We start from the raw sequence: 25,588 nt of genomic DNA on the forward strand, positions 1-25,588 counted from the left end.
CGAACGGAAAGTCTAATGCTCACCAATTTTTACCTAATATGTATTACAATAGTCAAATCAGTATTCTGTTTTCAATTCCTTCTGCTTGTAATAAAAGTTGTAAACTGTTTTAATATTAAGGTTTTGGCAGACGAGTAGACCCATACAAATAGACCACGTGACCCCCCCCCCCCCACACACACACACACACACACACACACACAAGGAACAGACCGATCATAGTTAAAGAATGTTTGTGCAACTGACACAAATCTAGCCACTAGATTGGAATATCAGTCACTTTAACTTATGTATAAAATTAATTTTCATTTCTAGTCATTTTTATCTCAAATCAATAAATTTGAAATTACGTGCCAATTCATTGTGTAAATTAAACCATCGTCTTGTACAGCCAACATCAAAGATATTATTATGCGATCATTGTGCCAGAAAATATGTACGTAATTACCCTCCTAAATCCCTGTGTACGTCAACCAATTGTAATCCTAGGCCACTCTACAACCATGTCAAAATGACAAACAGTAAGAGATCTCTTACATTCAGATTTATAACGTCACTTATGACATAGTTCTACAGTGGCCTAGGGTTCCAATTTGGTTGACTTACACATTATTGTATACATTCCAAAACCTATTTTAAACTATTATTGTGTTAGTCTTCTAAATTCAAATACAAAACAAGGAGGGTGTTTGTTTTTTCCGCCAGGCGGGGCGCTACTGAGGCCCCGGGCAAATAAGTCGGTTTAATATGATTGGTGGATTTTCAAGTTTCTTTACAATTAAGTAATTGAGTTGAATAAATCAGTACTGCCATCTTGTTTTTAAACTATTCTCTGTATATTTTTGTCATTTTGTTCGCATACATATTTTTGATCTTGGCTGTATTATGTATTTAAGTATGTATAATAATATACACTGTTACAATCGAAGTGTGACCGCTATAGTTAACGTCTGAAGTAATGTAATTTAAATGAGATTGTACTATAAATCGAATTTCATTAAAAAATACGGACTACACCAGATTTTTATTACCACCACATAAGTCCTTATCAACGAGTTAAAAGCGAGGAGTAAAAAGCTTTGACTTTCGGAGTGATTAATTCCAAAGGTTACATATTAAAAATGGCCTTAGCAATTAGCATATTTACTGCTATCTTCTAAAGCTGTTGCTTTTATCAGAAAATAATTAAGTTCTTAATGTTTAAGTTACGCGTATGGAGTGCCTCCATGAGTTTGTGCCATTTTAACAAGGAATCTTAAAAATCCACAATATAATAAAAATACAAATCAAAATGTCAAGATCCTTCTCATACACAAACAAACTAACTATTTTGGCTCAATGATCCAAAGTGAATCTTGGCCTCCGAAACGAGAGATCGCCACCGCCACCTGTCCCGATCCTGCGCAGCCTCTTGCCAGTCACTGACCTACGCTCTGACCGACGCAGATCCGCCACCACACTGTCCTCCCAGCGATACCTGGACCGACCCAAGAACTCTCTTGACAGCCCGAACGTTTCCCATTCTAAGTAAGTGACCGAACCAGCGAAGTCTGTGTGGGCTTTCGATTCGCCGATGATATTGGGTTCGGCCACAACAGGTAAAAGGAATATAAACTGAAGAAAACGAAACACCGACATAATTCCTAAATGTTTATTTCAGTCTTTCCTTGGCATGTCATCTAATAAAGGTAAGTAGCTTCAGCTGCACCGCGGCTGTAACAAGAAGTTTTCGTTACATCAACAATTCCCGAAAAGTTTGTACATTTGGATCACGTCTTTGATTTTGATACAACTTGGTAGGCTGATAAGAGTCCATGGTAGTTTCTATGAAGCTTTCCTTTTTTTGTTACGAAAATGTATGGAAATCTGGTACCTACACATTTATCAAAATCAAGGAACAAGGATTTTGGGACAGTCCACATCAAAAACAGCATATCTCAGAATATGTCAATAGTAGAGGCCAATTCACAAGCGCTGGAACAAATGAGTGACCAATCGTACATCAATACAGGTGTCACTGAATCAATGTTATGATCATTTTAATCGTGCTAGCTTTCGTGAAATGATCTGTATCTGCCATTAAGATACAAATAAACATACACACTAAAAATATATATTTATATTAGGGCCTGTTGCATCAAACCGTCTGTCACCGTTAAAACGTTCGTTAAATTTTATTGTATGGGAAGTTTCATAGTCGTCTGCTGCGTGACGATGATGTGTCTGTCAAATGTGGTTGATGCAACTGGCCCTTAGACTACAGAAATTGCTAGGAGTGCTAGGTTTCTTACAGGAGTGGAGGTGGCTAAAGGATTACCTCTTTTTCAAGAAAAATAGGTACTAAGTTAGTAGAAGCAGGTAGGTATACAAAAATAAAACAAGGCTCTAAAATATCGCATCCACGCCACTCACCTGTTGACGCATCTCGTCACTTGGACCTTGCTTGGACCTCTCACAGCCATTTGTATTGCGTTCCTCACTCTCCGTCCACGCCTTCAGCAACATCTTCTGCTTACTTATCTATTGTATCCTCGTTTATCCTGTCCTCTTCATCTATTCTATAATCTTTATCTAAACCTCTATCATCTACTTCAATTTTTATATAGTCTATAATAGAATCTTGATTGTTCCAATTCTCTTTGTTAATTTTACTGTCTATATCATCTTCATTATCATCAGTATCTTCTAATCTTTCTAGCCGAGTTTCTGTCTCGAAATGGTTTTGTTGATATTCGCGTTCGACCAGTGGAGCTTCGATTAAATTGACTAATTCTTCTAATTTTTTCAATTCCGAGGGTGAATTTTGGTCTTTTATGGGAGAAGGGGTTTCGAAAACCCGTTGGACTTTTAAATCTTGAGGATTCTGTGGTGTTCTTAAGAGAGGTTCGTCTTTAGGGATGCTCTGGACCTTCGTGACTTTTAAGGCAATTGCCCCTCTGATTTTGTGAGTTGGATCGGCAGTTAATACTATTTTGACAGGATCTCTCTCACAACGTCTGATTTTACCTCGTTGAATACTTGTACTTTTGCTAGGCTGACATTTTAAAATTGATCGACTTCTTAAGTCATTGTTGGGTATGTTCTTTATACCAGAAAAAGTTACCGTACTATTGCTATGAGATTGTTTTTCTGTGCGATCTTCAGGTATAATTTTAATTTCAGATTGTGATACCGGGCTATTGCTAGGTATGGACTTATTTAGAGATTTTGATCTCATATCGCTAGATAATACATCTGAAAGAGCTAGATGGCCTTTTGGAATATTATATTTTCGTCTTTTTTTCATAAGCCGCTTGGAAAAAAGGTCGTTTGTTTCTTCGGATACACACTGGAATTAAAATAAACAATTCATAATACGATCATATTTAATAAAATTAATAAGTACATAATTTTAACTAAATGAGATAAAATGTTATGTGACGTCAGAGTTGATACATAAATACATAAAAATAATATGGAAACGTGTATTTGCCATTAGCAAACGTAAGTTACGTGTGAGGTTACGTGTGTGTCATTAGTAACGTGTGAGGTTGTGCAATAAAGTGGATTTGTATTGTATTGTATCTTGTTGGTCATGTTTTTGAGAGACCACTTTGTCTAAAATTATGATAATCTGAACCACTAAATTAGTCCACTGTCACAGAGGGGGTTCAGTGTCCAGCGAGTCTTGGTGATGACAAATTCACCTCCAGTTCCCTTTTAATTTCCTCCTTCAGGATCAAAATTATGTTGCACGTTGCCAATATGAAACGTACCTCGCAAAGAAAAAAAAAGAAAGAAAGAAAGATATCGCTCTTTAACCATAAGACCGCCTGTTGTCTACCATAGTTAATCAAAGTTATATGATTTTTTTTTAAATGTCATCTTGTTATATTGGTGAGCAATAAAGAATATTTGTATTGTATTGTACCTTATCGACTAGGTCTACGGGTTGAGTGTCTTCGACCTCGGGTGATGAGTTGATGACCATCTGTTATTTGGGTTACTTGGGCTTCTAAGACAAGCGGGTCTTGCAAGTACACGGATGGTATATATGATATATGTGTCACCGTAAAATTGTAAAAACCGTTAGTTTATAATTTCACTAGCGAGATTATGAACTAACGAAATATTATGAACCGTAACGTACAGTTCACAATTTGACGAATTATTTTTACGTTAGATTATAATCTAACGAATCGACACCGTCAATTTGTAAACTGTCATGGCGTCGGAACGAAGCTAGCGCTCTGATTGGTCGGTTTTATAGTAGATCATTCTGTGGTCGTAGAGTGAGTGACACAAATAGACACTGCAATCACAGATGTCAATCAAAAATTATGTTATGTGGCGGCTTAATTAATATATTTCTTGTAATTTAATATTTAGTTTTCGAAAAAAAAAACCGTTAGTTTATAATCTTACTAGTGAGATTATGGACTGACGAGTTATGATGAACCGTAACGTTCACACTTTAACGGATTATTTTTCGTTAGATTATAATCTAACGGAGAGAAACCGTCAAATTGTAAACTGTCATATGCGTCAGAAGCTAGTGCTCTGAATGGTCAGTTTTTTGTTAGATCATTCTGTGCCCATAGAGTATCTAACATAAATAGACACTACTACAATCACAGATGTCAATTAATGTATTAAAATAGTACATTTCGTTATAAGTGCGAGAAGGTACTCTATGGGCCCAGAAAGATAAAAAAAACTGATCTTTCAGAGCACTAGCTTCTGGCGCATATGACGATTTACAAGTTATCGTTTTCTCTCAGTTAGATTATAATCTAACGAAAAAAAAATCCGTAAAATTGTGAACGTTATGGTTCACCATAACTCGTCAGTCCATAATCTCACTAGTAAGATTATAAACTAACGTTTTTTTTTCGAAAACTGAATATTAAATCACAAGAAATGTATGAATTAAGCCGCCACATAACAAGCAAAGTAACTCACAATTTTGTTTCTCTGGCAAGTTCGACCGTTTCCTTAAACAATATATCGAATTTTGATAATAAAAGTTTAATGAGGTTTTTGATTGACATCTGTGATTGCAGTGTCTATTTGTGTCAGTCACTCTATGGCCACAGAACGATCTACTATAAAACCGACCAATCAGAGCGCTAGCTTCGTTCCGACGCCATGACAGTTTACAATTTGACGGTTTCGCTTCGTTAGATTATAATCTAACGTAAAAATAATCCGTCAAATTGTGAACTGTACGTTACGGTTCACAATATTTCGTTAGTTCATAATCTCGCTAGTGAAATTATAAACTAACGGATTTTACAATTTTACGGTGACATATGCACCTTCAGTCTCAATTTAATTTCTACTTTTAGGATTAAAAGTGTTGAAATTATATCTTATATTTTTATCAACTACGTCCGATTGAGCGTCCAAGACTTCGGATTTATATTCTACCTCGGGAGACATAAGTAGTTCTCGAGATATTTAGGAATGTGACAGACGGACAGAGTCGCACCATAAGGATCCTTTTGTACCTTTTTGGTACGGAACCCTAAAAATCCTGAACACCTCAGCCTCTAGGAAATATCACAGTGGCGTTGTTTCTAATTGAGGAGTGTCTTTTCAAAAGGACTTATTTCTATAAGTCAACAGAGGTTATTTTTATCTATGTCTTCCTAGAGAAATAACCCTTGTTGATTTTTCTAGAAATAAGTCCTTTTGAAAAGACACTCCTCAATTGGGAATTTAAGTCGAGCGAGTCTTGCAAGGTCACAGGCGGTTTAATAGGCACCTCCAGTATCATATTCGTCTATTCGGATCAAAAGTGTATTATTTGTTACGTCGTTGTAGGTATATCAGAGGTCTTTATTGAGAGTAACGTCGTAGACGTCGCGTCAAAGCGATAGATACCGCCACCGTTCGGTGTTAGTCGCTCCGCATCACGGTGCTGTGACGTAGATAGTTCCGTTTCCCCTCCTGCGACAGAAGCCCCGCGCACAGCGACTCTCCGCCGCCTTGTCTTGGTTTCGTCGACCGTCGTGACCGATATTATCCGCGTTCGAACATTTTTACAGCATGAACTTACCTCACTGGTGGCCCTAGCGGCAGGAGCGTGCGACTTTCGATCCGTAGGTCGCGGGTTCGAACCCGTCTCGTACCAATGAGTTTTTCTGAACTTATGTGCGAAATGTCATTTGATATTTGCCAGTCGCTTTTCGGTGAAGGAAAACATCGCAATAAGGCCTAGTTACCCTTCGGGTTGGAAGGTCAGATGGCAGTCGCTTTAGTAAAACTAGTGGCTATGCCAAATCTTGGGATTAGTTGTCAAAGCGGACCCATGAGCCGTGGCAAATGCCGGGATAACGCAAGGAGGAAGATGATGAACTTACCTCACTGGCTATGCTTTCGACCTTGGGTGATGAACTTCTGAACTCCACAGCCTCAGGATAATCCTCAGACATAGAATAGGGTTCCGAGACTATTAGGGGACCACAGTCGAGAGGGTCTCGAATCAGGCTCACAGGTGGCGGTGGTGTTACAGGGCGGTCCTCTGGCTCCTGTTTCACTACAACCTTTACACTGCAAATTTTATATAGTCAGCTGGAGAGAAAAGACATATGTACAGTACAGTCAACCAATCTGAATCCTAGGCCACTGTAGAACCCTGAAGTAAAAGTCAAACTGACTTCTATAGCAAATAAAGCACGGTGTCAATACGTAATAGGGTTCTACAGTGGCCTCAAATGCTAATTGGTTGACTGCAGGTACTAATGCAGTGTTATTAATGCTATTATTAAAGGTATAATATTATGGTGATAAGAGACGTCCATTAATCACGTCACGTACCGTCTGTCATCGTAAAAGCGTTAAATTTGATTGTATGGGAAGTTCTATAGAAGTCTGCTGCGTGACGATGAAGTGTCTGTCAAATGTGGTTGATGCAACTGGCCCTTAATCTGTTCTTTCCGTTGATAATGTATTGACTTGTCTTTTCTTATTTAATTTCAGTTTCGGTTTCAGTTTAGCCCAATGGTTGACTAGTAGAGAATGCTTCAAGACGTTAAGTCCGCCATTTGTACTCTTTTTTTTGTAAATTAGTGCAATAAAGTTAATAATAAATAAATAATGTTTGGTTTTAGTGGTAGGTACAAACAACAATAAGCGGGGCAAATCGGCAGGGGGGGGTCAATTGTAACTGGTCCATTGTTTCATGTTTTACAATGTGCCCCCCCCCCCCCCGTCGAGATTTGCCCCGCTGTACCTTACTTACTTAAAAAAGAGGTACTTACTTGCTCTCGTCGATGTCATACAATGTTAGTAGATTTTCATTGAGCAGATATTGTCTTATACCTGCTAGTACTGCCCGCGTTTGTTTCTAAAACAAAATCATCTAGTTAAATACGGTAGTAAAAGCAGTGAACTAGAACCACAGAATATATAATAGTACAAGTACAGAAGGCCCACTGCTTTGATGTTCACGAAATGCCGCCTTTTTAAATGCCTACATTTTTTTACAAAGAAACCAGCCGCACGTGCGCAGCGTCGGATGATAGAGTTGCCTATGGATTAAAACGAATTAATTACTCAGATAAAATTTTATACTATTATATTTAATTCTTGGGTACTTTCTAGATATATATAGGTACAGTATTTTGGTTTGAGTTCTAACATCACAAGCCTTATTGAACTTTTCCGTGGGACTTAATCAATAGTAGTGTTATGTTTTCATATAGAGGGTAGTTGTAACCCATGTCAGTCTGTGTCCGAGCATTAAACGTAGCACATCAGTGTTCTATAAATCTGGAGTTTTCTTTAGAAACCTACGTCTAGAACACAGCAATTGGCGACGAGATCGATATCTACGTGTGCAGAGAACGTTTTTTTCAATTAATTGGTTGGAAAAAATGACTACATCAAGTGCAAATGTAATGTTCGGCGGCAGTCTCAATTTTGACCATCGGATTCACGAATGGAGTATCTTCAGGAGCAGATTGTTTCAATTCTGCACTGTTAATGATATTGCGGAAACAACAGACAAGTCAGAAGTGAAACGCCGTGCCGTGTTATTGTCGGCCTTATCGGAAGATACCTACCGCATTCTTCGAGACTTAGTGGCGCCAAAGGAAGTTGACAGCGTAGAATACAAGGTTTTGTTACAACATCTGGATACGCATTTTACGCCAAAGAAGAGTACATTTGCTGAACGCTACACTTTTTATAAGGCTGAACAGCGACCGGGTGAAGAGTTGCCAGATTGGGCCGCACGAGTGCGTAGCCTGGCCCAGTACTGTGGTTTTAAAACGGAGTTGGACAGTGTATTACGCGACAGGTTTGTCTTAGGGTTGGAAAATGTAAAAGAAAAAGAAAAGTTATTTGCCGAGAGCGTTGACACTTTAACGTTTAGCAAGGCATTAGAATTAGCGCAAAGTGTGCGGTGCGCGCGAATAGCGTTGCAAAAAACACAACCCGCGGTACCCGAAACTCCAGTGTTTGCCGTCAACACGTCGCGCGCGCAACGTAACCCTCGTAGTAACTTGGAAAGTTGTGAAGTTTGCGGCTATAAAAATCATACAAAGGATCAGTGTCGTTTTATTAACTATACATGTCAAAAGTGTAAACAAAAAGGACATTTAAAGCGAATGTGTAAAACCAAAGTGCGAAGGAATTATTTTGTAGCAGAGGAGGATGACGATATCATTCAAGGTGAGAGTGTTTACAGTATTGTTACAGTTTATGGTGAACCGATGGTACAGATCGTTACGATAGCGAGCGAGCCTATTAGTTGCGAGATTGACTGTGGGAGCGCAGTGTCACTAATGCCCCACGACATCTACGATAGGTATTTCTCAGAATATGAGTTAAAGTCGCCGAAGCTCGTATTAAGGTGCTATAATAAAAGTAAGCTGGCACTTAAGGGTACCGTTAGCTTACCCGTCACCTACGATGGGGAAACTAACCAGGTTATGTTCTATGTTTGTGTGGAGAGCGAGGATCGACCTACTTTATTGGGGCGCGATTTTTTTAGAGCATTTCGTTTACAAATTTGTAGACAAAACGTTAACAATATAGTAGGAGATGACTTAGGCTGTAAAATCATGACTAAATATTCTAAGTTATTCACAGACGAACTGGGGTGTTTTAATAAATATAAAGTCACTCTTAAGGTTAAACCGGACATGCCATTGAAGTTTTTCAAGCCTCGCCCTGTGCCATTGCCATTAAAAGGTAAAATAGAAGCTGAGATTCAGCGTTTAGTAGATTTGGGGATCCTTGAGAAAGTAGACCACGCCGATGTCGCTACGCCGATAGTGCCCGTGTTGCGCGCCGACGGAAATATTAGGATCTGTGGGGACTATTCGGTTACGTTAAATAAGGCGTTATATGTTGATAACTATCCGGTTCCACGTATTGAGGATTTGTTTGCTAAGCTATATGGAGGGGAAGAGTTCTCAAAACTCGACCTGTCTAGGGCGTACAATCAGCTGGAATTGGACGAGTCGCGTAACTTAACTTGCATAAATACGCATAAGGGTTTATTTCGCTATAACCGTTTAGTGTTTGGACTCACAAACGCGCCTTATATTTTTCAACAGACGCTTGAAAGCGTACTAGGTGACATAGACGGCGTTTGTATATTTATTGACGATATATTGGTGACCGGAGAAAACCGCGATATTCATATAAAAAGGCTAGAACAGGTTTTAAGTTGGTTAGAGGATGCCGGGTTACGATTAAAACGCGAGAAGTGTGATCTATTTAAAAAATCAGTCGAATATCTCGGTTTCATCATTGATAAACACGGATTGCATAAGTCACCAAAGAAAGTTGAAGCCATTTTAAAGTGTACGCCTCCAAAGAATGTTACAGAACTTAAGTCTTTCCTGGGCTTAGTCAATTATTACAGATGTTTTGTGCCTAACACTTCCAGCGTTTTAAAGCCTTTGTATTCACTTTTAAAAAATGACGTAAAGTGGGAGTGGGGGGAAGAACAAGGAAAAGCGTTTAAAAGTATTAAGGAGGAGATGGGTTCCGAAAGGGTTCTCGCGCACTACAACCCCGAGTTAGTGACGATAGTGACAGCTGACGCAGGGCCCGCCGGCCTCGGGGCGGTCTTATCACAGACGCAGCCCTCTGGCGAGGAGCGCGTAGTGGCTTACGCTTCACGGTCACTTTCAAAAGCAGAGTGTAATTACGCTCAAATACAAAAGGAGGCTGCGAGCTTAGTGTTTGCGCTAAAAAAATTCCATCACTACTTGTATGGCCGTGACGTGCCATTTGTCTTACGAACGGATCATAAACCACTTATTACTATTTTTGGCGATAAAAAGGGCATACCGGAAATGGCTGCAAATCGTTTACAGCGATACGCATTGTTTTTATCAAGTTACAATTTTAATATTGAGTATATAAAAAGCGAACAAAACATCGCGGATTTTCTTTCGCGCTCGATATCCAGTTATTCATCAAGGGTTGAACAATGTGATAGTGAGCTCGTAGATACGTGCTTATACGTTAATTACTTTACGGATAACATGCTCAGGCCGATTACGTTATCAGAGGTAAGAGAGGCGACCACAGCTGATAGTAATCTCAATGAGGTTAAACGGTACGTCATAAATGGGTGGCCGCGCAAAATAAAAAATGAAACTTTGAAACCGTACTTTAAATGTAGGTTTGAGCTTCATGTCGAAAATGGGTGCATTCTAAGGGGTCACAAATTAATAATTCCACGGGAGCTTCGCGAAAAAATGTTAGACGAGTTACATAGTTCACATTTCGGCGTCGTCAAAACAAAGACCGAAGCCCGATCACGAATGTGGTGGCCCGATATTGACAAACACATAGAACAAAAGATAGGTTCTTGTAGTATTTGTAACGCAATGCGTAAGACCCCGCCGCGCGCACCGCTTGCCGTGTGGCCTTACCCTAAACGACCTTGGAGTCGTGTGCATATGGACATGTTTTCAGTTGAAGGAACGCAATTTTTGGCAATCATTGATGCACACTCTAAATGGGTCGAATGTTTTCTAATGAAATCAACGGAAACAAAAGCGATCATTGATAGGTTGGTAGAAGTAAATAGTAGATTTGGATTAATGCAGGTTTTAGTATCCGATAACGCAGCGAATTTTTGTTCGAAAGAAATGGAAGTTTACTGCGTAGCAAACGGCATAAAACATTTGACTAGCCCCCCCTACCATCCGCAGTCGAACGGCCAAGTAGAAAATAGTATTGGTTTTTTGAAAAGAGGTATAAAAATAATAATGGCGAATAGCAACACGGAGCCTGTCTCCAGGCGAATACATCAGCTGTTATTTAATATAAGAAACTCCGTTCATTGCACAACCGGTTTTTCGCCCGCACAGCTGATGCTTGGGCGCTCGCTCCGCTGTCGTCTCGATCTGTTGCATCGCGATAACGCGTCGCTAGACAACAACTATGACTCATCACACTCACAATCACCTAACATGTCGTTATCATCCGAAGCTAACCAAAATGTTTGTTTTAAACAGATCTCACAAACTAAGAACTATGGAGGGCGGCGCAAGGTGTGTTTTGTGGAAGGAGATCAGGTGTTAGTTAAACATATATTTAGTAACGGAAATAAGCACGTATGGAAAAAAGGTTGTATACAAAAACTTATAGGTAATAAAATGTACTTAGTTCGTATAATAGATTTAAATATATTAGTTAAGAAACATGTAGATCAGTTACTATTGTATAAAGGTAATAATAGCGTAGGTACTACTAGTGATACCCAAGATATTTCATCTGACCTGGAAATAACAATCAACGAGTCGTTATCTCCAAGTCATGATGCAGTGTCACCTCCAGCGATTGAAGGCCAGACCTCTGACTCAAGTTTAGTTGAAAGTGGAAATAATTTAGATGAGCCTTGCCAGTCGCTGATACCACGGGAAGGTGTACCCCCCGACTCCATAGTCCCGCCTGCTGCCACATCGGTGGCCCAGAATGATGTTTTTCTAGACGGTGAGGCGGAGGGTACCGAGACTACCTTAGACCCTATGACGCATGCAGATCGTCGTAATATCCGTGCCACTCGCAATCCTAACCCAGTGTACAGATAAATACCTACTGCTGCCTATGTTTGTTAGTGTGTAACCTTTCTAACCCATACAACCATTTCAGTCGCAAAATCTTCAAATCAGTAACTAACTGTCAAATGTGACATAACGCGTGGTAACGGCGTGCAAACAATGCGACCGTATTGATACAATAACAAAATGTAGTCGTCGTGTGCACTCGTTACGGTAACAAAATGTGTACGAATTTGTGGCTGTCAATGTCACTGTCAGAATGACTTTTAACGACACTTTATTAGTCGACGTTTGCACACATAACGGTAACAACATGTGGACGAATTTGTGGCTGTCATTGTCACTGTCAGAACGGTTTCTGACAGTGACATTGACAGAATTTGTACACACATGTGTAGGTCTGATTACCGAACTGCTCCTAAACCACTGTATCCGCAAATGACAATCTGAAATACGAAGGTTTCTCAAACTGTCTTGTGAAGTTGTGGACTGGTTGCTTTGAATCATTTAAATATGAGCGAATTAAATAATAATAAACGACGACGACCATTTATAGAAATGTGGGAAAGTTAAGAAAAGTGCAGAATGATAATACAAATAGATAAGCACTTTATAGTTACTTAATGTATTAAATATATAATTTTTAATTCTTATTGATAAAAATGAAGTGTAGTGTTGCTTTACACAATAAAAGTAGGAATCAAATGAAATAGAGTATTTACTGTGATATTAATAGAATTTCTGTTGTGCAATGATAGTTTTTTTCAGTACAGATGCTGCTTTTTTTAACGCAGTAGTGCGAGCAAATCAAGCAATGATTCATTTCTTGTCTGGTCGAAACTCTTAGCTTAGATTTAGGTACTGAAAATCGTCGTACGATACACGTGCGAAAAGGACATTCACAACTCGTGTCGATTTAAAACACTCCCTTCGTTCGTGTATTAATTTATTGCTACTTGTATCGATTTTCCTCTTTTCCGCACTCGTATCTACAAGTATTTTGTTTGGGTTACAAAAAAAACACATTATTTACTCTACTACGTTTTATTTATGTCTCTTTAACATTACAAATTTGTAGACACTTATCTATACAAAAATCTTGACAAAAGAAGTACAGATCGCTGAAATGAATGTTGATAGTAATATTAATGAAGACTACTTCAACAAGTGTCAATTGTGAAATGCCGCACAATACTAGTTGCTCTATAGAAGACCATAATAATATGATCCCCGATCCTTTACAACCCAGCAGCTCGGTACGCACGTTACAATTTTTTTTTAATCTTCTTTAGTGAGGGCAACTGAGTACGACGGCATATTTAATTGTTTATAAAGTTTGAGGATACCTGAAAAAAATGAATACAAGAAGCCATTCTGCTTTCGGTCACGCGTGTACGCTGCGACCATTTTGCGACCGTTTGTTGACCGTTTGGTGACCGTTTGGCGACTGTTTTTTACATGGAATATTACCGTCTTAATCCATACTTTAACAACTTTATTGGTTTTCTAGGCATTATTTTTATTATTTCAGTATAGTATATGCACCAGAGCACTAAAACTTCACCAATCAATATACATAACACGCAAACACCGAGTAGTCAATAATATTATTACTGGTTAAACTGAGGTAAATTGATGGCGCGTTGATAAATTTAGACTTATTTTATGAAATCACTCGAGCAATTTAATTGGCCATGGTAATTAGCCCACATTATATTACAAATGCAAACAATATTTATCTTTAACAAATTCTTACGCCATTATATTTTAATGTCAAATGATTTTATTTCTTTTTTACTTTGACGTCTCTGACAGTCGCCATTTGAAAAGAATGAAATGAACGAATGATTTTGGGAAAGTAGTCGCCAAACGGTAACAATGTGTGCACGCGTAGTGCACACTTCTGTCACTTTTGTGACCATTTGTGCCTGTTACCAATCGTCCCCATTTGGGTCGCCGCGACTAAACGTCGACCGTACTGCGACTAAGCATTGAGACCCGAAGACCTGTGTGTACACAAAATAGGAGGATTTGCGTAGGAACGGCGACCGATTATGGTTATATGGGAATGTATTAGTATGCTTAGATAGGTCATATTTTAATTTTAATTTTAAGCTTTCTTTACTATTGGTGGAGGAATTGTTATGTTTTCATATAGAGGGTAGTTGTAACCCATGTCAGTCTGTGTCCGAGCATTAAACGTAGCACATCAGTGTTCTATAAATCTGGAGTTTTCTTTAGAAACCTACGTCTAGAACACAGCAAGTAGATCTGTGTAAGAATGTCCTATGGTACATATTTTATTAATGATGTCTATTTAACTCAGCATTGTTAGCTATTCCACACGCGGACATCGCATATGAACCTTAAAAAAAACTCGCGACGTAAAATAACAATAGAAAGTGCGAACGTGCGTTCCGTGAGAACGCGCGCCACCCCTGATTAGGCCGCAAACTCGCGGCCGCCGGCACGTACTTGTAGCACGGCGATAGAATCGCGGAGTGAGCCGCCCCTGCTAGAACCAAAGATATAGAAAGACTTAACCCCTAGAATGCCGTACCTACTACCTACTGTACCTAGTCCAAAATTTTCTAGGGAATTAATAACGTTAGAATTTTCAAATAAAGTCCAAATTGTCATGATAATTATCACGATAGTAGGAGGTGGATAATTATAGATTGATAATAACAAACAATATTGGCTTAAATGCCAAAAAATGATTTCTTTTCTTCTTATGAAAAATGTAACAAGTAAATGTCCTATACACGTGATAATTATCGGATAAAGATCTGATAATTATCACGAAGCGTGATTATCTTGATAATTTCGAGCCCTGTTCATACTTATATGTATAGATATATAATATGCATAGAAAACATCCATGACCCAGGAACAGAACAGATATCCGTGTTCATAACACAAATAAATGCCTACCGGGATTCAAACCATCCAGGACTAAGAGTCACTACCGACTAGGCTTGTGTCGTTCACGAACTATGAACTGTTAGGAATAAAATCCCATCAATGACCGAAATGAACTGAATCTTTCCGTGCTCTGAGAATCGGTCTTTGCTCATTTAGTTCAGTACAGGATCGGCGAACGCGAGCGGTTTGGATCGAGAACGAATGTGTGACTGCGCCGACCGAGAGTGAGAGCTACTTAGCAGAGCAACAAAAAAAGTCAAGTTTTCATATTAAACTTCGGTTACTTACAACCTTTCGGCCCGGAATGTTACTATCTGTGGACTATTCGTATCATTTTGACACTATTCGATCCCGTTCGCTCTGATCTTTCCGACCGCAACGGTCGCTGGTCTGGCCACAGTATAAGGAATATTCAGTAGTTAATCTCCGGCAGGTAGATGCGGGCGGTCTCTACTGCGCAAGGTCACGCAGGGTTGAACAAAATTACTATAAAGTTAATCAATCAACTTCGTACAAAGTAAGTTGTTGTTATCTAATAGGTACTATTAGGCAACTGTAAGTACTAGTATAACAATACCACACCTCAATATTGAATACACAAAAAAATATTATTCATATATTAGTCTCATAAGCGCAATACTAGATTGTGTAACGATCCCGAGCAAAATGAGATATTCACGGGGACGGCTTTTCACATCACGTATGTGGTAATTTATATGTTATACTTAGATATTATTTAAAACAAAAACGCACTTTTTCTACGTATCATTCAAGTAGGTACGTGTTTTTTTCTTTAATACTGACGAAATAGTATTTATCTTATACTTTTAAACGAGCAATTCTTGTATATTTATTTATTTATTTATTTATTTATTTATATATATATTTATTTACACTGACGATCTCGGAAACCGCTCTAACGATTTCGCAGAAATTTGTTATGTGGGGGTTTTTGGGGGTGAAAAATCGGTCTAACTTATCCTTAGGTCCCGGAAAACGCGAATTTTCGAGTTTTCATGCGTTTTTCTTCGCGCGCCATCTCGTGTGCAGTAGTTGTACTGTTAAGACAGAATTCTTTCGGTCAATGTAAGTACTATTTATTGCAAACACTAGATGGCGACACAGGTCAAGGCTAAAACGAATAGAAAATACACTATTTGAGTTTTTGTGGCGAAATGCGCGCCATCTCGTGTGGAGTAGTTGTGTTGTTAAGGCTGAGAATTCTTTCGCTCGATGTAGGTACTATTCATTTTTGAACTAGATGGCGACACATGTCAAGGATACGAAACAGAACCGAGCGAAGCTCGGTTGCCCAGATATTTTACATAAAATGTCTGAATAGATGGTTCCACAATATTTAAGTAGGTACCAAACTTTCGAGATAAGATAGATCGCATCATCTACCTAAATAAAAAACAAATATTTGGTTACAAAGTAATTAATGTCGTTACAGGTAAATCCTTATTGATTTTAATGCATCACTATATCTTACTTTTACCTAACGCTGCAAAAATATAAGTATAAAAACCACTTACTTTTCTGGAAGTCTAGGAATTGTGAAGAATGTTATATCCGGATTTTTAGAACTGTTCTCCATACATCCATAAACACTACAGTAATGAAATGACCTCGGCACTGACGTCATTTTCACACACACATGACACACATCAAAACAGCGCGCAAACGCGGCCCCGACTGTCCAGCCCAATAATTACCAGTTTCGCATGTTTTCGCTGCATGCGAGGGGCGGGAGGGGGACACACCGCGCGGCGTGAAGTTTGTAAGAAGAGTTATTACTGGTTTATACTGTGGTCTGGCTGAACTAAATGAGCAAAAGACCTAAAAGAGCGAACTAGTTCGTGTGAGCGACTGAACGAGATCGGAGCGCTCCGATCAACGAACGAAACGGCACAAGCCTACTACCGACTACGCCAGACCGGTCGTCAAATCAAAAGTGGCGTAAAATACTCACAAGGGTGGCGCCATCTGGCGCGCGCATCACGAAATGTGTGTCGTGCTGCGAACTTTGAGCGCATGCGCCGCACAGCGGGCCGTATGCACACTGCACGCACCAGAAAGAGAACCTGTAAATGTAAAGATAGAGAACTTGCCTGTACTTAAAATAATTAGTACATTACGATACAAGTGCCCTATGGTTTATGGTCTGTTTGGCCCTATGGTTGACTGGTAGAGAATGCCTTTTGGCATAAAGTCCGCCATTTGTACATTTTTGTGTATTTTGTGCAATAAAGTTTAAATAAATAAATGGAAAAAAGGGAAAAAAGGAAAAACTCGTACAGCTAGAAGATGTTGATACAACTCCCAGCCAGTCTACCCGTGACCACGGACGTAATGTCATGTCCGAAACGTCGGGTTAAATATAAAACGTAAGTTTTACGCGATTAAGTCCCGTTTTAATTTAATAATATGGGGAAAAAATGAAGTTCGAAACGAGAGGCGATAAATTAAAACACGGCTGAAGGGAATGTTGTAAATCGACACGGGTTACGGTTAATTTCCTTTTCGCACATGTATCGTACGACGTTTTTCAGTACAGGTGGCCCTCCAAAGTTTCGACCTGACAAGAAAGGAACCACTTCTTGCACTAGTGCGCAAAATTGCACCATCTGTACTGAAAAATACAGACAGTTGTAGAGACGGGATATAGAACTTTATATGCAAAATGATATACAATGATTAAACAAACAGTCACAAGTCAATACATATAAAAATATACAGCGCCATCTCGTGTTACAAAATTTAATGAAAAGACGTTTTTATGAAAATGCGATTTTGCAGGGCCCATTCTGTTTGGTTTTAAGGTTTAAGGTTTAAGGTTTAAGATCATTTAATCTCATTAAGAATTTTACAATTCACTTATACGAGATAAAACATTAATAACTTAAAACATTGTTATGATTATGAGTGCAGGTAGTAAATTATAAGTAATAAAAGGGTACTTGAACAAAAGTCCTCATTGTTCGCGCGCATTGCGTGTAGCCAGTGACAACAACACCAAAACAAGCAATAACACGGAAACCTTGCCGCTAGAAGCGGCAAGCGCAGGCTGAGCGTAGTTCGGTTTATCCTTACTTAGTTACTGAATGTGTACTAATATATAATATATCATTAAAATAATTAATATTAATTGATTGAATTTTTTGGTTGATATTAATAATAATTAATATTAAAATGTATGTAATGTAATTTTAATAATTCTTTTAATGGGCGAATTAACTTTTTCTTGCCTGTTATTGCCATGGTTACGGTGCCCTGAGTCACGCTGGTCTTATGCAAAATTGTGCTACTTAAACTATGCAAACATCCATTTTTCTGGTGTTAACAAGCAACTTCCTTAATTTGTCACACCTACAAACATGGACTATATGCACGCTTGCATAATTTCAGGCATAATTTTGCATAAAACCAGCGTGACTCAGGGGACCGCAACCATGGCAATAACAGGCAAGAAAAAGTTGATTCAGCCTAATTCGGATTTATTTCTGAAAAACCTCAAGTTTTTTGGGTGCAAAACCATGTAGAGATTACTCACCTGTCAATAATAAATCCACAAGCTTTACAACTAAATGGATACTTCTGTTGGTGGGGAGCAACAGGAACTACTGAAAATAAAAGTCAAAAAGCGTTTGTACTTTTTTGTACAATAATCTTCTATTTGAACTTAATACAATGTAGTTCCTTACTGCGATTTTTTTATTATTATAGTTAATGTGTGACTTGGCCGTAAATTTCAGATCTCTGAGTTTATGGGAAGTACTAGTTCTATTCTGATGATAATGAGTGAGTGAGTGTCATAAATGCGAAACTTTGCTTTCGCTTAACTTCGAAACTAGATGACCTACAGACTTGAAATTTTGGATTTTCAGTAGGTGCTTATAGCTTACTGGATGACGAAAATTTTTGCGTTCTGGCCTTATTCCGAGGTTGTCAAATAGGGGCCTGAAAATGCGGTGAAATGGTTCCAGCAAAGGATGGTACGGCAGTGTTTGCTTCGCACTCGACTTGGCGGAGGCACTGCCGTGCCCCCTGATTTCACAGTACAGTGATAGTACACTTACTTGGTTGACTGGGTTGAGACTGAGCTTCCTTACAGAATAATGACAATGTAGGCCCATTTTCATATATCTTTGGATGCTTTGGTTTCTGCGGCACATTGTGTTTGGATTTATCTGAAATACAATAGATGACATAATCATGGCATTCATAAGTAGGTATACTGAACTGAATGTGCTGTTCTATACTATGCTTTTATTGAATTCCGTTAACTTCGGTACCGTGTTTCACTTAACACTAAAAACCTGAAAACAGTTTGTTCGGAATCGAGAGTAGAATCGATTGAGCTATATCTTGATGGGGGTAATATTTTTATTTAAATTAGTATTATTAGTTATTTTTAGGTGCCCATTCTATTGTACTCGTAATACAACATTGTGTATATCGCATTGCTAGAGGTTGTTTACCTTTTTTCAGTATTTAGGGGTATTAATACTGGCTGGTTACATGGACGATTATTTTTTCCGCTACTAGTTTGACGTTGTTTGTCAGTTCAATCTTAATGTTTATCATAAGTCATAACAAATTGAACTCGTACCTAATTACAACCTTGTCATTTTGAATATTGAGTTTATTTGCTTACTGCGATTACCTGTCCAATTTGAAGTTTACTGTGACAAAGCTTTAAAGTGTTTTACAGTGACATCTTAGCTGTCTATTGGTAAACCTTATGTCGTTGCAGTAACGTACACAAATAAATAGTCTTATGGTTTATGATGGTAGTTAGCAACTATTTTATTGAGTGTAGAGCTAAAAGTCAAGTAGAGCTGTACAGAAAATTAAAAATTCAATTTAAAAAAAAGTAACGATCAGATTAAAAGATGAATACTCTAGATGAGTTTAAAAAAATAAAAATCAGTTGGGGTGTCTGAGGTTTTGAGTGATACCGGAAACACCGTGTATATGTAGTTAGGTCCATTTTAGGAAAATAGGAAACAGAATAGCATAATTAGTTTTTTTTTAATTCATAACCTGTGATAGATGTTACATCAACTTTTTAAAATTTTAGGTAGTATTAAAATTTTAAAAATTGTGAAAATCTCGAAAACCAGGCGACTTTTACTAAACCTTAAGGTCGATTTTCTGGACCAGTATAAGGTGCCCTCTTGGTGGATAAAAGGTTGTCCATTAATTACCGGGCACCCTGTATATGTAATGAACTATTCATAAGAGCTTTAGCTTGGTCAACGAACGATTCTAGATGGAATGGCCGAAAGCAGAAAGTTTCACTACGGGATGTTGTTAGGGGTAGTCAGGAGACATACATACTAAAAGTCCTCGGACTTTGGACGTGAGCTCGAAGAGGGGGGGATGAAAAAAGGTCCCATTTTTTGGTTTTTTGCTCATATTTCAAAAACTATGCGTCATACGAAATTTCGGTTTACTACACCTTGAAAGCTTATAAAATTCTCTATAACTTTGATCTAGAAACTTTTTTTCTATTCTCAACCATTATCTAGGTATGAGCTCCTAAAAACTGTTAATTTTTAAAAATCGTTTTCCCCCCCACTTTTTGCTTCATACATTGCTCCATATCTCGAAAAATATTTATCTTAGACAAAAGTTTTCTTAAAAAATCTTGTAGATCATTCAAATAACTTTCATAATATGTGTACATATGCTTCTGGGTCATGTACCGTTGAATAATTATACGACTTTAAAACGAAATGAAACAACAAATGTATGTGATAAACGTGTAAAATATGTATTTCATGAACATATTGAACATGATTGTATTACGAGGCTGTATAAATTCATTCACACAACAGGTAACAATACAATTAGCTGTACATAAAGGCCTTGTCATACCCACATCTACCACTACTACAATCTGTAGTGCACCGGCAAAATATTAACTTCAGTATTTCTTCCGGTTTGTACAGGAATCAGTAAGTTGCTTTCGTTCTGTGCCCATCCCCATTCATCATCCTCCTTGCGTTATCCCGACATTTGCCACGGCTCATGGGAGCCTGGGGTCCACTTTGACAACTAATCCCAAGATTTGGCGTAGGCACTAGTTTTACGAAAGCGACTGCCATCTGACTTTCCAACCCGAAGGGTAACTAGGACTCACTGGAATTAGTCCGGTTTCCTCACGATGTTTTCCTTCACCGAAAAGCGACTGGCAAATATCAAATGACATCATTTCGCACATAAGTTCAGAAAAAAGTCATTGGTACGAGCCGGGTTCGAACCCGCAACAAAGTCAACGACACCCCCAGGATAGAGGAAGACACTGATGATAACGGCGGGGAGGATATTTTCTAAGATACAGTTGTCACATCTGATCCAGATGACATGGAAGAAACAGTTTCAATTTCATTATTTTTAAAATCGGGACTTAATCGCGTATAACTACATATTAAACCGTATAATCGTGAAAGTTTAAATCAGTTTCAATTTGTTTGATTTATTTGGGACAACAAACACAGTAACACACAAGGTTAGAGAATTGCAGTGTTGACAGTAGTAAGGTGTGAGACCGACAGCATTTCAAACAAACAAAGAAGACCGATTAGTATCATCCCGCCTAAAGAGGCAGCGAGTAAATTAAAACACGTGTAAGTTATATCCATACCTCCTAAGGATACTGAGGCAAGTGTAAACTCATGATTTTGCAGAGGAGAGCCGTTCAAAGGTACAAAGTAACATAACTAACATATTTGTTCACGTAATAACATAAAAATTCGGATTTGTTTTAACGAAATCAATGAGGTTATTTCTGCATTCATGAGAATTTCAAATTTATAACAGTTTATGATCTAAGAGTACTTGATCCAGTATACGAGTATTTTAGCGCACTTGGTCCAGCATTCGTCAAGTAAAAACCTTTTTTTTTTACGTTAAAATTTGATTTAAAGTAGAATAGTAGTAGAAAACTTTTAAGAGTTAGGACATATGTAATTGTAACTTAGGCTGTTTTTACCTCCGAAACTAAGTTAGTTAGTTGTATTAGTATTCCACACTTTTTTTACCTCCCTCGCTAATATACCAATGACTTTTTTCTGAACTTATGTGCGAAATGTAATTTGATATTTGCCAGTCGCTTTTCGGTGAAGGAAAACATCGTGAGGAAACCGGACTAATTCCAATAAGTCCTAGTTACCCTTCGGGTTGGAAAGTAAGAAGGCAGTCGCTTTCGTAAAACTAGTGCCTACGCCAAATCTTGGGATTAGTTGTCAAAGTGGACCCCAGGCTCCCATGAGCCGTGGCAAATGCCGGGATAACGCAAGGAGGATGATGAATGGGGATGGCACGAAACGAAAGCAACTTACTGATTCCTGTGCAAACCAAAGTACCAGCTGCTCCGGAAGAAATACTGAAGTCAATATTTTGCCGGTGCACCACACATTGTAGTAGTGGTGGATGGTAGATGTGTACAGCTAATTGTATTGTTACCTGTTGTGTGAATGCATTTATACAGCATCATAATACAATCATGTTCATCAAATACATATTTTACACGTTTATCACATACATTTGTTGTTTCATTTCGTTTTAAAGTCGTATAATTATTCAACGGTACATGACCCAGAAGCATATGTACACATATTATGAAAGGTATTTGAATGATCTACAAGATTTTTTAAGAAAACTTTTGTCTAAGATAAATATTTTTCAAGATATGGAGCAATGTATGAAGCAAAAAGTGGGGGGGAAAACGATTTTTAAAAAATTAACAGTTTTTAGGAGCTCATACCTAGATAATGGTTGAGAATAGAAAAAAAATTTCTAGATCAAAGTTATAGAGAATTTTATAAGCTTTCAAGGTGTAGTAAACCAAAATTTCGTATGACGCATAGTTTTTGAAATATGAGCAAAAAACCAAAAAATGGGACCTTTTTTCATCCCCCCCTCTTCGAGCTCACGTCCAAAGTCCGAGGACTTTTAGTATGTATGTCTCCTGACTACCCCTAACAACATCCCGAAGTGAAACTTTCTGCTTTCGGCCATTCCACCTAGACCCCCCTTTTGAGCATTCATTGACTGATCTACTTATAATTAGGCCTACATGAATAAAGATATTTTTGAGATTGAGTTTGAGAAACGGGCTTTGTGTGTTTGATATGAGATGAGATTGACATGTCATAGTTTTGACATTTACTTAGTAGAGTTAATTGTAAAGCCCGTTTGTCAAGAGTCTGACTAGTCCAGTAACCAGCAATAACATATGACTTTGAGAGCTGCAAAAATATGAGACACTCAGAGCTCTACCTACACATAATATTGTATCAGATATTTATGCAGCCTCTGAAGAGTAACATGTTATTGCTGGTGTATCCAACTTTGAACATTTTATAATTCTCATTTGAAATTCAAAATCTCAAATGCTTTTGTTTTGTATTCGTTGAACACAATGAAATATGATTATTTTCCCCTCACTAGCTCGGAAACACGTGTTTTGTCCTTTAATAGCAGCGGGTAAAAACGCATTTTATCCACTAGTGGGTAAAGTAATTTGACCTTGAATAAAGTCAAATTAACTGCTTTAAAATTGATAAAAGTAGGTGAATCTAGTAATAAAGATGATTTACCACCTGTGGAACTACTGGAAGCAGTTATAAACGCATCTTTTGCGTTGTAGTTTCCTTGCTATAGTGAGGGGAAAAGTTTTGTGTTACACTCGGGTGCAAATGTATTTTACTTCTCGTGAGTTAAAAAACTTGCACGTTCAGGATTCTATTCTCGAACCACTCGCTTCGCTCGTGGTTCAACTATAGAATCCTTTCACTTGCTCGTTTTTCAATTCCACACTCGGCGTTAAAATACAACTTTGCCCCCTTGTATAACAAATAACTATTATTTATAAGGTACAGCAGGGCAAATCTCGAATGCGGGGCAAATGTAACTGGTCTATTTCTTCCATGTTTTACAATGTTTGCAGTATTAAATAGAGTGTCCACCGGTTATATATGATAGGTGTGTTCAGTTGATACATGTAGAACTCAACATAATAGTGTAATAATGGAAAAAATGGATTAGGTAGTTACAATTGCCCCCCAGTCGAGATTTGCCCCGCTGTACCTTAGGCACTGGTCCCACGGCGAGCTAGCAAACTATAAATAAAAGTGACAGATGTATTATAGCTGAGCTATTGACTATTTTATAGTTCATCGCTCAGCTATAATACATCTCTTTCTTTTGTTTACACGGCAACAACTATCTTGTGTCGCATAAATAGCCGATAGCTCATCGCTTTACTAGCTCGCCGTGGGACCAGTGCCTTAGGCATTTAAATAATTTTATTCTGCAGAAGAGGGCTACTTATTACCTTGCTGAAAACAAGACGTTGATGTTTCCAAGGAATAGTTTTGTTCAAAATAATTTGATACAGGCATTGCTGCTGTTTTTTTGTAGTTATTATACTGTTTGTCATTTGTTGTTGTGGTAAGCTTGGCTTTTCGTTCAGTACGGCAGTCAAACCTGGATGGTATGCAGTTTCGCTTCATTTGGATCCTTTTAACTGAGCCCATTATTTTATATTTAATGTAGTTTTCCATGTCATTCTCTAACTGGAAAATAATTAACAAACATTTTGGTACATTACTTGATGCATTAGCTGAAACTCTTACTTATTCATTATTAGTTCTTGCCTGCTGCTTCACTCACATTAAATTCGAAAACTGCAGAACACTCTATACAAACTTTCACCCCCCTAACTCCCCCCCTTTTAAGGAAGTGGAGGGTTAGAAAGAGACAAAAAGTAGCCTTTGTCACTCTTCATCCCTTCAACTATCTCCACTTAAAAAAAATCACGTCAATTAGTCGCGCCGTTTTTCCGTGAAAGACGGACAAACAAACAGACACACACACTTTCCCGTATATAATATTAGTATGGATTATAAGTAATAAGTAACGTAAGTAATAAGTAATTATAAGTAATATGTATGGATTAGTACCTATTATCCATACTAATATTATAAATGGGAAAGTGTGTGTCTGTTTGTTTGTCTGCCTTTCACGGCAAAACCAAGCGACGAATTGACGGGACTTTTTTAAGTGGAGATAGTTGAAGGGATGGAGAGTGACATAGGCTACTTTGTGACTCTTTCTAACGCGAGCGAAGCCGCGGGCAAAAGTTAGTAGTATAATATATTAATTGACAGGATGTGTACCTAATTCTATTATGAAAGTACTTACATCGAAGTGATCTTCGCAAAAATATAATAGAGAGTCAGACGCATAAGAACCCGGATCCTTGTGAGCAAGGTTCAGCCATATCCTCCGCATATTTACTTCAATGGGCACTCGTATCCATAATTTTCCTGGGGTTTTAATTGATGTGTTCTTGCATTCTCGGACAACACAATAACGGTAATTACTATATTTACCATATGTACCGGTGGAAGTCATGATTTTCGAGTTTCGACATGAAAAACTGCTAATTCACAAGGAGTTAAGGATACTTTCACTTATTACTAATGTCAAATCTTGTTTTCGACCCGAATGACGTCATTCCATAGATAAACTAGACTTAATACTTATACAGCTGTTTTTATTGCGTTGGGCTGATTACTTTTAGTTATTATATGTATTTGTACAAAACTTACAAAAAATGCTTCCTTTTAATAGTA

General features: G+C 38.1%; 2 protein-coding genes across 3 annotated transcripts; one reads left to right on the plus strand and one right to left on the minus strand.

Moving 5' to 3' along the window:
• Positions 1-1,637: 1,637 nt before the first annotated feature.
• On the minus strand, positions 1,638-25,586 carry LOC125237549. 2 transcript variants are annotated; one of them, XM_048144680.1, is made up of 10 exons: positions 25,565-25,586; positions 25,155-25,279; positions 24,286-24,526; positions 19,019-19,129; positions 18,493-18,562; positions 16,912-17,023; positions 7,245-7,330; positions 6,345-6,534; positions 2,413-3,328; positions 1,638-1,713 (listed from the first exon to the last, which is right to left on the minus strand). In XM_048144680.1, exons 2-9 carry the CDS (start codon positions 25,242-25,244, stop codon positions 2,513-2,515), a joined length of 1,716 nt encoding a protein of 571 aa, XP_048000637.1. In that variant the 5' UTR covers positions 25,245-25,279; positions 25,565-25,586; the 3' UTR covers positions 1,638-1,713; positions 2,413-2,512. The 2 variants fall into 2 exon arrangements, with proteins under 2 accessions (XP_048000637.1, XP_048000636.1); XM_048144679.1 differs by lacking the exon at positions 25,565-25,586 and having other exon boundaries at positions 25,155-25,501.
• On the plus strand, positions 7,990-12,057 carry LOC125237550. The gene is made up of 2 exons (XM_048144681.1): positions 7,990-8,658; positions 11,469-12,057. Exons 1-2 carry the CDS (start codon positions 8,641-8,643, stop codon positions 12,042-12,044), a joined length of 594 nt encoding a protein of 197 aa, XP_048000638.1. The 5' UTR covers positions 7,990-8,640; the 3' UTR covers positions 12,045-12,057.
• Positions 25,587-25,588: the final 2 nt, after the last annotated feature.

Source organism: Leguminivora glycinivorella, chromosome 21 (assembly GCF_023078275.1).
Source record: "Leguminivora glycinivorella isolate SPB_JAAS2020 chromosome 21, LegGlyc_1.1, whole genome shotgun sequence".
Classification (NCBI taxonomy): domain Eukaryota; kingdom Metazoa; phylum Arthropoda; class Insecta; order Lepidoptera; family Tortricidae; genus Leguminivora; species Leguminivora glycinivorella.